This window comes from Piliocolobus tephrosceles, chromosome 18, assembly GCF_002776525.5.
Source record: "Piliocolobus tephrosceles isolate RC106 chromosome 18, ASM277652v3, whole genome shotgun sequence".
In the NCBI taxonomy this organism is placed as follows: Eukaryota; Metazoa; Chordata; class Mammalia; order Primates; family Cercopithecidae; genus Piliocolobus; species Piliocolobus tephrosceles.
The window spans coordinates 63797511-63813305 of record NC_045451.1 but is presented as its reverse complement, the minus strand read 5'-3'; the positions used below and the strand labels follow the sequence as shown (position 1 = coordinate 63813305).

The 15795-nt window shown below is 47.5% G+C and overlaps 1 protein-coding gene across 9 annotated transcripts in view; it reads left to right on the top strand.

The window, feature by feature from the left end:
- Window positions 1-12930, top strand: part of LPIN2 (lipin 2) — an 84167-nt gene extending 71237 nt beyond the window's left edge. For 8 of the 9 annotated variants that reach the window (XM_023228366.3, XM_023228367.3, XM_023228371.3 and 5 more), the window contains 11 exons: window positions 789-882; window positions 1287-1356; window positions 2145-2234; window positions 3162-3244; window positions 4603-4747; window positions 5425-5573; window positions 6115-6201; window positions 7759-7911; window positions 8294-8408; window positions 9061-9164; window positions 9507-12930. In XM_023228366.3, coding sequence (XP_023084134.1) covers window positions 789-882; window positions 1287-1356; window positions 2145-2234; window positions 3162-3244; window positions 4603-4747; window positions 5425-5573; window positions 6115-6201; window positions 7759-7911; window positions 8294-8408; window positions 9061-9164; window positions 9507-9651 — 1235 coding nt within the window. In that variant the 3' untranslated portion in view covers window positions 9652-12930. The remainder of the gene's footprint in view (window positions 1-788; window positions 883-1286; window positions 1357-2144; window positions 2235-3161; window positions 3245-4602; window positions 4748-5424; window positions 5574-6114; window positions 6202-7758; window positions 7912-8293; window positions 8409-9060; window positions 9165-9506) is intronic. The other variant, XM_023228372.2, reaches the window with a different exon arrangement.
- The last annotated feature ends 2865 nt before the right edge of the window (window positions 12931-15795 follow it).

Sequence of the window (15795 nt, the reverse complement as noted above, 5' to 3'; positions counted from 1 at the left end):
TGTTGTTGTTGTTGTTTTTATTATTTAAGACAGAGCCTTGCTCTGTCACCCAGGCTGGAGTGCAGTGGCACCATCTCAGCTCACTGCAACCTCCATCTCCTGGGTTCAAGCGATTGTCATGCCTGCCTCAGCCTCCCAAGTAGCTGGAATTACAGGTGTGCGCCACTACACCTGGCTAATTTTTGTATTTTTAGTAGAGATGGGGTTTCACCATATTGGCCAGGCTAGTCCCTAACTCCTGACCTCACGTGATTGGCCTGCGTTGGCCTCCCAAAGTGTTGGAATTACAGGCATGAGCCACTGAGCCTGGCCCAAACAATTTTAAGATATGTTTTGATGTAGTGTAGCTTGCTAAAGCTGTAAGACCCCCTATGAATATTCCCCAGTTATGCCGTTGCTTGCCAGTAAAGTTTCTTCCTCTGAGAATAGAACTTAGAGTTTTCGCGCGCGTGTGTGTGTGTGTGTGTGTCCGTCTGTCTGTGTTTATCTTCCGTCCCTCTCTAGCCACATCTGTATGTATTTTTTTTAAAGTCTCTGGCGTGTCCCATTTTACTAGTTTGTTTGTTTTCACTGGGAGACAGTGGAAAAGGAGAATAGAAAAGAAGTGTTCTTTCTTGTCCTGGGGGAAAAAAACATCTGACATTTTGCTTTTAATGAATATTGAAAAATTAGTTTTTTTAGAAAGATGATTTTAGCCTGCAATTTCTGCAATGCACAGAGTATTATAATAATCTCATATAGGGATTTATGTAATCTCTAACCAAATTGATTATTATTTTACATTGCAGAAAAATTCATGGAGCATATCATTACTTACCACGAATTTGCAGAAAACCCTGGACTTATAGACAATCCTAACCTTGTAATAAGGATATATAATCGGTAAATACTCCAGCTTTTATAATTGTTAACTACTCTTGCCGTTTTATTACAAGCGCCATTTTTAACTGTTACTTATCAAAGTTTTCCTTCTTATAAAACTTGTCATCTCATATAAATTAGCCACTGGGCAATGACTTTGAAGTGAAAGTGAAGCTTCAATTTTATTTTTAAATGAAGCATTGAAATGTTACTCTGTTTGATAGATTTTACGGCTTTTCTGTTCAGAGAAGTTGTGCTTGAAGCAAAGGTTATTCCTGTGACAAAAATTTAGCTGATCATCTTTATTGAAAAGAATGAGCAATTTTATATGTCACTTCTCTCCTCTCTCCCTTCCCAGTTCCCTCCCCTTCTCTCTTGCTCCCTTTCACTGTGTAATGGTTTTGCACAATTTTTGTTTCTCACAGTTACTATAACTGGGCTTTGGCAGCTCCCATGATCCTTAGCTTGCAAGTATTCCAGAAGAGCTTGCCTAAGGTGAGGCGATCCACCATCTGCTGCCTTTCCGAAAGCATCCACTGCGTCTAGTACTTACACAAATCCATATGTGCATATTTGTGACCTGGGTACTAGTCAGAGTTTTACTTGAGCTTAGTATTTAATATAAAAGATCAAAGTTATATGTACCCACCCAAAATATCTCATGCCCAAACTCTAGGAAATTAGCAGGGCTGCCACTTCTTTATTTCGTTTGTATTAGATATAAATACTAGTTTCTGATGGTCTGTAAAAGTTGAGAGATTTTGCTAATCATAAGTTAAATATGGAATGAATGAAAAAAACGTTTTCTCCCGTTAATATGGGAAGCAGCAGCAAGAAGAAGGTGATGTAGCCAAGAGAAGCTTGACATCAGTGTGGTTAGGGCGGATGGTAGCTAGCATACCTGTTATATACAAGCTCACAACTGGTTTTTAATCTGTCCACCAAGAAGACGTCATCAGCCTAGTTGGTCCTCTTAACTCATGAGGACCACATTTTCCAAAGACAGATAAATTAGATTTGCCCACCTGTCAGCCCCTAAGGTCCTACATAGCAGACCACGTGGTCTCATGCCACAGAGCTGTCACAAAGCTGTGCTGCCATGAAAGTAGGACAGGGTCTGTCTCGGAGGTGTTAAAAACGCTAGAGGAGTCTGGGAGGTGTGGAGAGAGCATCGCTCACGTTCTCACATTCCATAGTAAGTCCCCGTCCTTCAGGTTAGCATAGAGGGTAGGTGCTGTGTGGCCAATAGATTGCCCAGACTAACCCAGGTTGGTTGTTTTCAGGCCACAGTTGAGTCCTGGGTCAAAGACAAGATGCCAAAGAAATCTGGTCGCTGGTGGTTTTGGCGAAAGAGAGAAAGCATGACCAAACAGGTAACAGACCTACAGGTCATCATTTCCATGGGCTGAAAGAATCTTTCATTTATTCAGAAAACCTTTTTGTCAGGCACAAGAATGTGGACTGTATAGTGCGATCTTACCATATAGCAGTTTCCATTTTTGAGCACTTATGACGTGCAGGTGCTGTCCCAAGTGCTTTGCATACATTACCTTGGTCCTTTACTGTAGCTCAGCGCTAGAGATGTTGGAGTTGCCATTTCACAGGTAAGGAAATGTGAGTGCTTCACGAAGTCACGTAACTGGTGAGACATGGAGCTGGGGCAAGACCTTGAGTCTGACTCCAGAGCCCGTGCTCTTTCTACTGCACTGCATTACCTATCAGATAGGAGCAGAAGGTTATCGTCCCCCTGCAGAGCTCCAGATACAAATAACCAGAATCTGTCCCACCAGGTCTCCATGGAAATTCATCCAGAGAACCGTACTAAACAAGCAGCAGAGCAAGTTTTTTCCCCAACACCTTCTGAAAAAGAGGGTTCAGGGAGTTTTCACCTGTTTTTCAAATGTCAGAAGGGAGGTCATGCCTGAACCAAGTTCATGTCCACGTCGGCATGGGGGCTGCCTTTCAGTCCCTTCTGAGCATGCTGAGTTACTCCCAGGAGGAGAAGGAAGCTGCGGACCTAACAAGTGTGGGTTGCTTGTATTATGTTTTGTGATTTGAAATGGTGCTCTTAAAATGCTTTCCTTCTGAGTCTGTAGGGACAGTGATTTGTGTAGAAGCACATGACTTCTGTCTTAGGTTTCTAATTCTTTGGCTCAGAGTAGAGAAAGTCTGGTTTTTGAGCATTTTTAAGTTGTGGGTTCAGAAAGCAGTTGTGTTCTTTCCTAGAGAGGGCTGCTGATGCACTTGGCTTATCTGTAGGGAAAAAATTGCATGTTGCCATTATCATCTTGCTGTTACAGCTGCCAGAATCCAAGGAGGGAAAATCTGAGGCGCCGCCAGCCAGTGACCTGCCATCCAGCTCCAAGGAGCCGGCCAGTGCCAGGTGAGTGCCCTGTCCTCTGCCCAGCTCATAGCACTGAGGCCCTCCTAGCAGGGCCATTACTTCTAACTTGATTTTGGCAGCTTTTTTAGTTCTTGGGAACATCTTCTACAGATATGACATGATGTGATATATTTGTGCCACTCAGCAGATGACAACTGCTTTTCTAAAAAACATCACCAGCTTAGAAAAATAAATACCCTGCCTCCTTGTGGAGCCGTGGCATCAGTGTATGGGGACGGGTTATGAGGAATGTTTTAACCGTGTTGTCCCGGGTGCCCCTGCTCCCCTGCATCCCATCCAGAGCCAAAGGGAGACATAAAAAATAATCTGAAGTTTGGCTTGGGTGGATTTCGTTTCCTGGAAGAAATAGCATTCTTTGGACAGTTAGGGTGAGCAGCCCTGAGAGGAGTTGCTCGTGATACGCCCTGTTCCTGCTTCTGCCTGTCCACCTCCCCCAGGCCAATGCGTGCTTGCTTCTCCCAGCCCTTGCCTATCTCATTTAGTGTCTAAGGCTGAGGTTTTATTTTCTTGCTCCTTACCAGCCCCCATCCTGTATCTTTTAAGGGCTGTCTAAAATTTTTCTTACTAGTTGTTGATTTTTTCTAGAGTCTCACTGTGTCACTCAGGCTGGGATGCAATGGCGTAATCATAGCTCCTCGGGTCATGCAATCCTCCTGCCTCAGCCTCCTGAGCAGCTGGGACTACAGGCGTGGGACACGATGCCTGGCTAATTTTTAAATTTGTATTTTGTAGAGACAGGGTCTTGCTGTGTTGCCCAGGCTGATCTCAAACTCCTGGGCTCAAGCAATCCTCCTGCCTCAGCCTCCCAAGTAGTTAGGACCACAGGCAAGTGTCACTACCCCTGGCTAATTTTTAAATGTTTTGTAGAGACTAGGTCTCCCTATGTTGCCCAGGATGGTCTCAAACTCCTGGCTGAAGCTGTCCTCCTAATTTGGCCTCTCAAAATGTTGGGATTATAGGTGTGAAGTACTGCGCACCCAGCCCCAGGTTTTGTTAAATCATTGTAAACGATTATGTTTTTAATTTGTACCTTGTGAAACATACATACCCTTTTCAACATGAGTCAGTAGACCTTCTGGCATTCCCTGGGCATAGCAGAAACCAGCAGGTCGCAGTCAGAAAGGAAGTACTTGCCAGTTATGAAAGTGGCCTTATCAGTTAACAATATGAATATTGCAGGCGTGAAGAGCTGTGGATATGGGAGAATGGCAGAAGGGATAACTCTACCCGTTCCTAGAAAGGATTTAGGATATCTTTATTTTCTTGATCCTAAATGAAAAGCTCTCATCAATAAAATGCCCTGCTGCCTCTTCCGTAACTGGGCTAATGTTGAACAGGCCGGCCGAGAATGACTCCTCGAGTGATGAGGGGTCACAGGAGCTGGAGGAATCCATCACCGTGGACCCCGTCGCCACAGAGCCCCCAAGCCACAGCAGCACGACTTCATACAAGAAGTCTCTCCGCCTCTCCTCAGACCAGATCGTGAGTCTTGCGTGATGCGTGTTGTCCAGTAGGACTTACTTTAGTGATGGTTTAATTCGATGCACATCCTCTTCTGTCCACCTGTCCCCAGCTGCATACATGCCACACGGCGTGGTCGTGTCAATGCCTATCCGTAGTGGAACCACGACCCCACCCCCAAGAGCTATCAGGCCCACCTGGCGGACCTGTGGCTTGGGTCCTCCACCCACCCCAGACCTCCTTCCTCCTCCATCTCTGAGAGTCAGTCGTACACAGCTAACCCAGCGCTGAGCCAGCTACTGTCTCTTAGGAGCCACCGCAATAGAGAAATGGCATTTCAGACACAGTTTCTCCTCTCTCATTTCCCACCCTGACTTTGACCCATTTTCAGTATGAAAAGGTGTTGCTGGGACCAGAGCAGGCTGTGCTAAAGCAGTAATTCTCAGTTATGGAAGAAGAGTAGTAGACCTTTTGCTTGTGGGGGTTCAGAGAAGTCCTTGGAACCCCACATACTGTTCAGGCAGTGGCTCCCTCAGTGTTGTTAGCTGTGCTTGGCACTGGGTGGGCTGTGTCTAACACCACGGAAACCATCCTGCCTCTTGCTGGGATTCCCAGACACCAGTTGTTGTTCTGTAAATTTTTAAATTGTTTCAAACTGTATGCTTTCAGCTGATTTTATTATTATGCTTTTTAAAAAGGCAAAACTGAAGCTGCACGATGGCCCAAATGATGTTGTGTTTAGTATTACAACCCAGTATCAAGGCACCTGTCGCTGTGCAGGGACCATTTACCTGTGGAACTGGAATGACAAGATCATCATTTCTGATATCGATGGGACAATAACCAAGTAAGCTCAATCCTTCGGATGGGTGGCCGGGAGCAGCCCGGTGCTCAGGGAGGGGCAGGCAGTGCGTGGTGGGGAGTTCCTCACCTGGGCTCGAAGCCCTCAGCCAAGGCATTTTATAAGCCATATGCCCTGAGGCGTCCCCAGTATAGTCCACATGGGGTCATTTTTTTGCATGGAGGAGATGTTAAGGGTGCGTAACAAATGTCAAAAATCACTTTGGGAAAGATTTAGTTATTTGGTTTCAATTCTGATATGAAAACAAAGAAGCCCCTTGACATTAGGGTAGAGGAGAAGAGAATGTGTGGTGGTCAGGTACCTCCGCGCACACACATCTGGTTCTCATGAGACTCCGCTTTCAGAAGCACCTCGGTGGGTGCACTTGCATGGGATGGCGTTGCAGTTGCTTGAAGCTGTGATTAAATCCCCTTTCAAGAGTGTCCCGCCACCAATTAGTTATTGGCAGCTGATAGTCAACCAAATAGGAAAACACTGTATGTGTTTGATTCCTGATACCTTTTTCCTGTTTCTACCGTCGTCTTAGGTCGGATGCTTTGGGACAGATTCTCCCACAGCTGGGCAAAGACTGGACTCACCAGGGTATAGCAAAGCTCTACCATTCCATCAATGAGTAGGTACCCTCCCCACATGTTAACTCGCTCTGGTGAGCTGGAAGCTTGCTTTAAGAACAATAGAACAATGGTGTAAGTCTTCAGTCCACATAAGTCATGTGTTTATGCTGAAGCATTCCTGCTCTTCCTCACTGCTTTCCTGTTGGTGGTGTGGGAGCCGTGTGCACCTGGCATTGACATCGAACCATGTGTCTTACCTGTGTCATCTCAGTTAATTCTCATGGTGCTGTGTTTCAGACACTGCCTACATCTATAGCTAGAACAATAGTCATTTTTTTAGCTAGAATTTAACAAGATAGCTGATTTTCATTTTTGGTTTATTTTCTGGGTATTTTAAAATTGTATTTCTTTTTTTTTGAGATGGAGTTTTGCCCTTGTCACCCAGGCTGAAATGCAACAGTGTGACCTTGGCTCACTGCAATCTCTGCCTCCTGGGTTCAAGTGATTCTGCTGCCTCAGTCTCCTGAGTAGCTGGGATTACAGGCACGTAATTTTGTATTAGTGCAGACGGGGTTTCATCATGTTCGTCAGGCTGGTCTCGAACTCCCAACCTCAGGGTGATACCCCTGCTTCGGCCTCCCAAAGTGCTGGGATTACAGGCATGAGCTACCGCACCCAGCCTTAAAATTGCATTTCTTCGAGTAGATAGTGCACGCATGCATGGGGGAAATAGTTCTCGCGTGGGCTGCTCTCTCTTTTGGCACCCTTTGCAGAGAAGATAGCAGTGCCATGGCCTTTGTGGGTTCCTAATACATATATTACATTGATCTGAAGAATCTCAGTGTCTTCATTAGTTGAGAATGCCCTAATAGGAAAATTACGAGTATGTCAGTTACCTGGGTATAATTTTGCTTCTTGTCTGATGGAGTGGTTTGCATCTTGCACGTTGCCTTTATAAATAAGATCCCCTGTATTTTTTCTTTACAGTGTGTAATTTAAAGATAGTCCAAGGTTTTTCTGTCCTCTAATCTGGCTTTCATGGACTAGATACTGAACATTTTATATCAGTACTTAGAAATTTAACATAATCCTTAGTTGCCTGTACATCCATTTTTTTTCCCACGTTTTCCATGGAAAGGTGAAACCTCTATAATCCTAAGCAGTTTCCTACTAAATTTGAGAATTTGGTTTTCACAGTAAACAAGAGGATCTTTATTTGGATCTTTTAAAAGAAAAGTGTGGGCCAGGCACGGTGGCTCACACCTGTAATCCCAGCACTTCGGGAGGCTGAGGTGGGCAGATTACCTAAGGTTAGGAGCTCAAGACGAACTTAGCCAACATGGTGAAACCCTGTATCTACTAATAAATATAAAAATTCGCCGGGCATGGTGTCACATGCCTGTAATCCCAGATACTTGGGAGGCTGAGGCAGGAGAATTGCTTGAATCCGGGAGGCGGAGCTTGCAGTGAGCCGAGATGGCACCACAGCACTCTGACCTGGGTAACAGAGTGAGACAAAAGAAAAAGAAAAAGAAAAGTGTCAGGGTTTTTTGTTTTTTGTTTTTTGTTTCCTCTTAACCAGAACATGTGGGCTAACAGGGTGTATTTTCTTTCAGGAACGGCTACAAGTTTCTGTACTGCTCGGCCCGTGCCATTGGCATGGCCGACATGACCCGTGGCTACCTGCACTGGGTCAATGACAAGGGCACGATCTTGCCCCGGGGCCCCCTGATGCTATCCCCCAGCAGTCTGTTCTCTGCCTTCCACAGGTACCTTCCCAGCAGGCAACTTGCTGCCCCACATGCTGGGCCCAAGGTGGGGGGATGTGTGGGAACAGACGTCAGATGTTGGAGCTGCCAGGCCTCTCCCAGTTCTTTGGTTCCTGGTGGTGTCCTACCACATAACTGCTCACCTGCCATGTGGCGGGCCTGGTGAAGAAAGGTTCTAGGAAATGTCAAGTTTTCTCCTTCCCTAAACGTCCACTCAAATTTTCGTAGTTATTAGACTGGCAAATAAGGAGAAGGAAAGATTCCAGTTACAAAGGACTGAAGAAATTGGGTGGTTGTGAGCACTAAAAATTTTTTTAGGACCACTCACTGGGGAAGAATGACCGTTTTAAGATTGGTGATTGTATTTGTATTTTTTTCTTAGAGAAGTGATAGAAAAGAAACCAGAGAAGTTCAAAATTGAGTGTCTAAATGATATCAAGAACCTGTTTGCCCCGTCCAAGCAGCCCTTCTATGCTGCCTTTGGGAACCGTCCAAATGTGAGTATCAATCGCCTGGGCTCTGAGTTCTGAGATGGGTGAAATTCAGAGGGATGTACTTTGTGGGGTGTAGCCACCTCCCAATTCTCAAAGCAGTTTTGTAAGCAAAATGACACGTCTGTTCTGCTCGCTCAGTTTTCACTTGACCTGTTCCAAATATCTGTAGCAACTGGGGAGGTCCCGTAGGTGCAGATCTGCCCCAGAATTTATACAGAGGATGCTTTTCCATCATTTCTGTGGCTGCCATTCCCTGTCCGCAGGCAGCTCTGGCTCCTCTTCTAAGCAGTTCTAAGCTGCGTCCTTGGATCACCCCAGAGCCAGGGTCAGTGCTGGCCCTTTCCTAGCACTTCCCAACCTGCCTCCCTTCCGCAGGGCCATCAGGCCTCAGGTGGGCAGATGTGGCTTCCCTGGCTTCTTCTGCACCAGGGCCCCTGGCCTCCCTTTGGTGGCTGCCCAAGTTATCTGACTCTCCAAGTACCACTCTGTAGTTTATGTTTGTCTAAAGCTCAGTTTCGGTGGCAATGGCACTGTGCCGCCTCCACATGTTTTCTGTCGAGTCTGTGTGTGCAGCGCTGCTGGCTCACAAGGAGCCTGAGAAGCACCTCCTGACTTCTCCTCCCTGGAATCACCCACTTGCTATTTTCTTCTGCAGGATGTCTATGCCTACACACAAGTTGGAGTTCCAGACTGTAGGATATTCACCGTGAACCCCAAGGGTGAATTAATACAAGAAAGAACCAAAGGAAACAAGTCATCGTAAGTACATTCTCAGCTCTCAGCCCAGTGCCCTGCAGCCAGGGGTACAACTGGGGACAGACAGACCCTGTCCCTTTCCCCCCGATCGATCCTTGAGATCAGGCCCCGATCAAAGGATGGCTACATCTCTGTGCGTGTCTCTCTTTCACAGTATCTGTTTGAGGGGTCCCTGGTTCTCCTAGACTTGTCAGAGGGCGTTTGAGCCCTGGGCTGGGACTGGGGCCTGCCTCTGAACCTGCCCGTCTGAGCGATCTGAGTGACAGCTTCTCACAGCCCCCCATCTTGTGCCTTTGATCGATCTTGAAGTGATAGCCTGTGCCTCTTACCCAACCCTTCTCGTAGGTATCACAGGCTGAGTGAGCTCGTGGAGCATGTATTCCCCCTTCTCAGTAAGGAGCAGAATTCCGCTTTTCCCTGCCCGGAGTTCAGCTCCTTCTGCTACTGGCGAGACCCGATCCCTGAAGTGGACCTGGATGACCTGTCCTGAGGCGGCACCTCAGTGGGTGGGCAGGGCTCGGTCCCCCTCCCCACAGCAAGGGAAGGCGGCTGGCTCTTCTGCTGACCTCGGATACCAGCCTTCCCCAGCGGGGACAGGCGCTCCTGGAGCTGGTCCCACCATCCTCCTTTGCCTTCCCAGGCTGGCTGCTGAGGCTCAGCAGGTCTGCAGCTCAGCTCCTGGAAGGAGAAGGGAGGAACTGGGCTGGGGCTGGAGGCCTGGGATCCCTCCTTCGTGGGTTGCACACGTTTGCTGCTGTGAGCTAGGGGCTACTTCCATTGCATCATTTTAAAGGAAGAAAAAAGCAGCTAAAAGAGAGTGGACCAAACCACTGCACACAGTGCAGTGTTACAGTTTCCACTGGGCAGTTGAGGTGGCTTCTCTAACTGGGGCTGTCAGGGTCCCTGAACTGCTGCAGGTCTAGTCAGTGATGGTGGCTGAAGCTGCCTGTGCACATTGCTTCTCTGGGCGCGTTTCTGGAGCTACACTGAAGAGGTCAGCTGCTCCAGTGGGCCAAGTTGGGCAGGACCCCCACCCCGCTTAGGGCCCATGCACCAGAGCCACTGAGCCCAGTCCCATGAACCTGGCCCTCTTTGGGGAAAGATCCCCACAGAGCATCCTCCTTTCATCTGTGACGACTCCATGAGCCCTTTATTTCTTAGACCTCACCAGAAGAACAGGTCTCACACGTATATATTTGATGTCTGTAATAAAAGTGGGAAGGTGGGTCTTAAGGAAAACCAACCCCCACCCCCCCTCCCCAAACAACTCTACTTTTAGGAGACCTCAGAAATGCAGATGGGCAGTTGAGTGGGTCCTGGGAAGAGCGCTGGATCCCTCTGCTTGCTGCCTGGTGTGGGCCTTTAGAAAACGTCTTGCTTTGGGACAGGACTTCTAAAATTTCGTGATTCAGATTTGTCAGGGAAGCACAGTGAAGCCTGCTTAAAGGCCCTGGCTAGCAGTGTGTGACTTTGGCTTTGGAATCCCACCCTGTAATCGGGCCCATGAAAACCGTGGCAAAGAGGGATCTTGGAGCTCCTATGGAGCAGACGGACCCCGAGCAGTGTCCCCAGCCCAGCCCTGAGAGACCTCGTGGGGACACGGGTGCCTGTGTATTTTCACTAAAATATACATGGTAGCTCCATTTACTGATGCGGTTGTAATGAGCTCACATCCTGGCTGAAGGGATGGCACCAGGGAAAGGTGTGCCATAAGCTGCTCCAGAGCTTTTGGTAGGCTGAGTGTTGACAGAGCTGCACTGTGAACATCGAGAGAACTGGCAGGAGCCCAGAACCAACCCCGGGTCTTGGTCTCCATGGGCGAGAACACAGGACGCGGTGGTTCCTGAGCAGAGAGGGATCTGCAGATCCAGGCTTGGTGCTCGGGGTGGTCTCACGGCCAGCTCTTCATTCCCCTGCCTTTCTAGTGGAACCTCTACATGTTTTAGTTTGCTTCACCTAAAATAATGCTGATTTAGAGATAGAGAAAATAGGGGTGGATATTTTTCCAGATTGGAGAGTTGAAAGTCCCTGACTGATTGCAGCCATTTTTCCTAGTGCCGTTGGATGCAGAGACAGTGTTGAAATTCCCTAATGCAGTTCGCAGTGGCACAACCTAGGAAGGCTCATGTTCCCAAAGAAGGGACCCCATGAGCCTTCTCCCATGCAAAGCTGCCCCCAGTTCAAATAGTTCACAAGGACCATTTGTTTAATGAGTTTATTTATGTACAGTAGGTTAGGGATCCTGGGTTGTGTTTATATGAAGTTCTACCCAGTTTGTGAATTAAAATTCTAGTACAGCAGCCGTGCAGCCACCTTATTTCATAGATGCCATCTCTGTGTCATCTTGACTGCCTTCCAGAGGAAGAATGAGAGCTTTATGTGCGTAACTGAGCTTGTAGTAGGACTTCTTCGCATATGTATGGTACTGAAAAATCACTATACACCTTTAATCCTTTTTAGGTTGTCCTTTCAAGAGTTTGATTAGTTTCTTTTTCTTGACAGCTCTTCTCTTTGGACACGTGGGCCTTCTTAGAGGGTTCAGTCTAGGACCCGGCTCTCCTGGCCCTGTGTTGAGGGTAGCTGGTCCCTCTGTCCCTGTGTCTGCTAGCACTAGACTTTGTTGCTACAGATTGATCCAGTGGGTACATAGGCTAATTAATGTGAGTCTTTTTCCTTGTTTAAAGGAGTCCCTCTTGCTGAAAGTACATGATTACTATTGCTGTAGTGTTAGGAAAGTATTAAGTTTGTGCTGAAAATCCATTGCCATTTGGTACAAATGCCATTTGTTCTTTCTGTGAAAGAGATGCCCTTGAGTGTGTTTGTACACAAACCCTTAGGATGGTGAGTTGAAGCATCACCCTGGCGCTGACTTCAGTGACGGGTGACAGCTCAGGGAGATGGCAGGCAGATTGGGCTCTTAAGTCATTATTCTCTCAGTTACTCCATTGGTGAAATGGCCCTTTCCCTCTTTGCAGTTCAGTCTAAGTCTCGCATCTGCTTTGCTGTCTGTGTGCTGAAGCTCGTCCTGTGTGAGTGGCTGTCTGCCTCTTGTCCGGCTGTGAGGTGCTCGTGTAGACCTGGAGCATGCAGGCTGCCTCCATGTTTGGGGACTGTGTTGCGTTTTGCTCTGTCTAGAAACATCTGCATAGTTTTCAGCTGGAAAAAGAAAAAACTTAAAAATGGGATGTCCTAAAATGAAAGCTGCTCAAAGTCACAGAACAAGCGAGGGACAAAGGAGATAGGATGACTGGGAAGTGCTGGCCCTGAATAGCCCCTGCAACTGGGGCCTGCACACAGCCCTTCCACAGCTGGCACTGTGGGTGCAGGTCATCCCTTTAAAGAACAAACAGAAAGAAGTCGGCTCGTTCATTTTTTGCAAATTGGCAAAAACGGACTTCCAGGGAGTTTCATCTTTTTGTCATCCTATGATGTTTTCCATGTTTTTGAGCTTCCGGGGTTTAATAAAATTGGTTAAAAATTGAGTCTTTCCCTGAAGTAAGTGCTCTTTCCAGGTGAAAACTCCTCTTTTGGTTTTGTTTGAAAGTAAGAAAGGGAGGGGAAACTTTGCTCTTTTGATAATTACGTTCAGCCTATGATGAAGTATTTGATTATTAGCAACGTCACTAATAACTTAAGTTGTCCAAAGTTAATTGTAAACATCAGTACAGTACTCTTAGTTACAGTAAAGCAATTGTCGCAAGATGAATGGTTCATTTTGGTGCAGTGTTTGATGTTCAAAACAAGATGTTAACAACAATAAACGAACATACACTGAATGCATTCGGCTCTTTTCTTCAGGGGACATTGAAACCATCTTTTTAGATTCTTGCCAGAAATTGGTAATTTCCATAAATTAGTATCTTGATCTTTGCTGACACTTAAATTTGTCTACAGGAGGAGCTCCTTTTTGTTGCTTATTCTTAAAACCTGGCTCCAGAAGTACAGCTACACCCCCAGGAACTAACCTCTTGCTTTGTACCTTCTGCCAGGAAATGACCCATCCTGTGTGACTTCTGCTGTGGTCTCGCGGCTGTCCAGGAGGCTGTGTTTACCTCCTGTCCCTAAACCCTTGGATTCCCTGGGAGTCCTGTCCAGGGCCTCTGGACACCCCACCTTTCCTTAAACCGTTCCTCAGGGTGGACACAAATTTAGCAATCAATCCTGATGTTTCCATCACGGAGTCAGAGGGAACTTTGATCAAAACCACGTCTCATCTATTATTTAAATACTGACCTTTTGTCCTCTCAGATTGTTGGGCCCTTACCAGATGCAGCATGTGCTGAATCCTGCATCCCAAAGGCCCTTGACAGGAGCACGTGTTCAGGATGGAAACACTTTGCATTTCATGCCTCCTTGCCATGACGTGATAGCAACCCTGGGTCTTTAGGAACACAGAAGGAGAGCTCAGGGAAATTGGTTACACAGGAAATGGTCTTTACCCAGAGCAGCTTCGAGGGCTTCAGGGGAGCAGCGGACTCGCATCCCTGGGCTCTGAGGATGTGCCTGCGTGTGGCTTCTTTCTGTTGTGCCCTGCACCCATTGGCGTTGGCATGTGTCCTTCCCTTTTCCTTCCCGTGTATAGGATGGCATAAGGAAAATACACATTTATGTTTGGAAAGGGGCTGTGGTGTGGGTATGTGCAAAGCTGGGTTTCCAAGCTACATGCATGAACTTCAGTAACTCCGATCACAAATACTCCCTGTCAAGCTGCAAATACATAAATTGTGAGAAAATTAGTCATCTGGGAAAGCTAGATTAACATGCCAACCAGGAAGTAATTTCAAATGCAGTTTAAGGTTTGCATTTGTTGACGATACCATGTTTTTCAACATGTAAATGAGGCCATTTGTTAGTGTTACCTGGAGGTGAGGACGGGAGGTCACAGTCCTTCTCTACTGAAGAAGTGTCCTGACCTTTTCTCAGCAACAACACAACTTCTGGTACCAACACAACTGCTGGTAACTCGGCTGGGCGCAGTGGCTCACACCTGTAATCCCAGCACTTTGGGAGGCCGAGGTGGACAGATAGATAGCCTGAGCTCAGGAGTTCGCAACCAGCCTGGGGCAACACGGTGAAACCCCGTCTCTGCTAAAATACAAAAAATTAACTGAGCGTGGCAGCACGCACCTGTAGTCCCAACTACTCGGGAGGCTGAGGTAGAAGAATTGCTTGAACCCAGGAGGCAGAGGTTGCAGTGAGCTGAGATCATGCCACTGCACTCCAGCCTGGGCAACAGAGTGAGACTCCGTCTCAAAAGAAAAAAAAAAAAAGTAGTGAACTTGTTCCTGATTACGTCTCAGGGTTTGCCTCTGACACACAGGCATGCTACTTCAGGGGTGATGACTTGAAGGGCTGCTCCGAACCCCACAGCCTTAAGCTCAGCTGACCTTGTTCTGCTTCCTGTACAAAAAGACAGCCTTTCCCTTTCTAAAGATGTCTCCTAAGTGGGCCAGGATCCAGCTGTCATCCTGCTTTATCTCAAAGTAGAGGCAGGCTCCAGCCATAATGAGGCGTATTCTGTTTTGCCTGTCTTGAATTCACAGAGCTGAGATTCACCTTTGTTGGTGAGTAGAGACGCACTGAGAGGGGGACTGGGTTTTACCCCATGTTCCAGACCCATCTGCGGGAGGGAAAGCAGCACACAGTCATCACCCACCTTCGGCCTGGGCCCTGCCCCTGCAGCTCTTGAGCATGTCCCCTTGGGCGCCAAGTGCGGTCTTTTCAAAAGCAGCGTGCGGGGAGAGGGCGATGGCGCGTGCCGGCTGGGCTTTCCTGAAAACACTGCTACACTGCGGCTTTTTCCATGAGTCATTCCTGGGACAGCCAAGGATACTCTGACAGCTCCCTTTAGCCAGTTCCCCAGCTGTGGTAACGGGGTGAGATGCCATTCTGCCTCCCGCTCCTGGACAGAGAGGTCCAAATTTTAAATAGTAAAACGGCAGATCTTTAGTTCTTGCTCATATCTTACCTTGCTGTGGCTGGGGGAATAAATAGGAACTCGGAAGCATTTTTTACAGTGTAAGATCATCTTCTGGGCCACGGAAACTGCAGCTCTCGTTTCTACTGTCCAAACCTTTCCCCAGTGGGACTTGATTAACCAGTAGGTTTTACCAACCTGATCCACAGAGACTACCTTGAACTGAGGGTGCTGAGAGGTCCCCGTGGCCACTGGTGACAGATGAATACTCCCGGGCCTCCCCTCAGTGGAGGCGTCTCACTGTGTGACGATGCCGTGTTCTCAGATGGGCTCAGCTGTCAGCGTGTGGCCAGCGTTAGGTTGAGCCTCCTGCTGCTTAGAAACCCGAGCGCTGGGCGAGCTGTGTCTGCTGGTGAGTGGTGCAGTGAAGCAGCAGGGATTCCGTGAGCCTGGGCAGCTGCTGTGGGATCTGAGTGCCGCATCCCCAGAGGAGCCGCTCCAGCTGCAGATCACATGGGGCCTTGACCTCCGTGCACATCTGGTCCGTCTTCACAAGCTAGAAACAAAACCCAAGTGTAGGGCCTGGATGCGAAGGGGTAACAGTTTTGTAGCTGAGATTAACGTTATTCAAGATTACTTTCTGTAGCCCTTTTTGAAACAACAAATTTCTACAGTTCGCTTTTTAGCAACAACTCCTGATCCGTTAAGGCACCACAC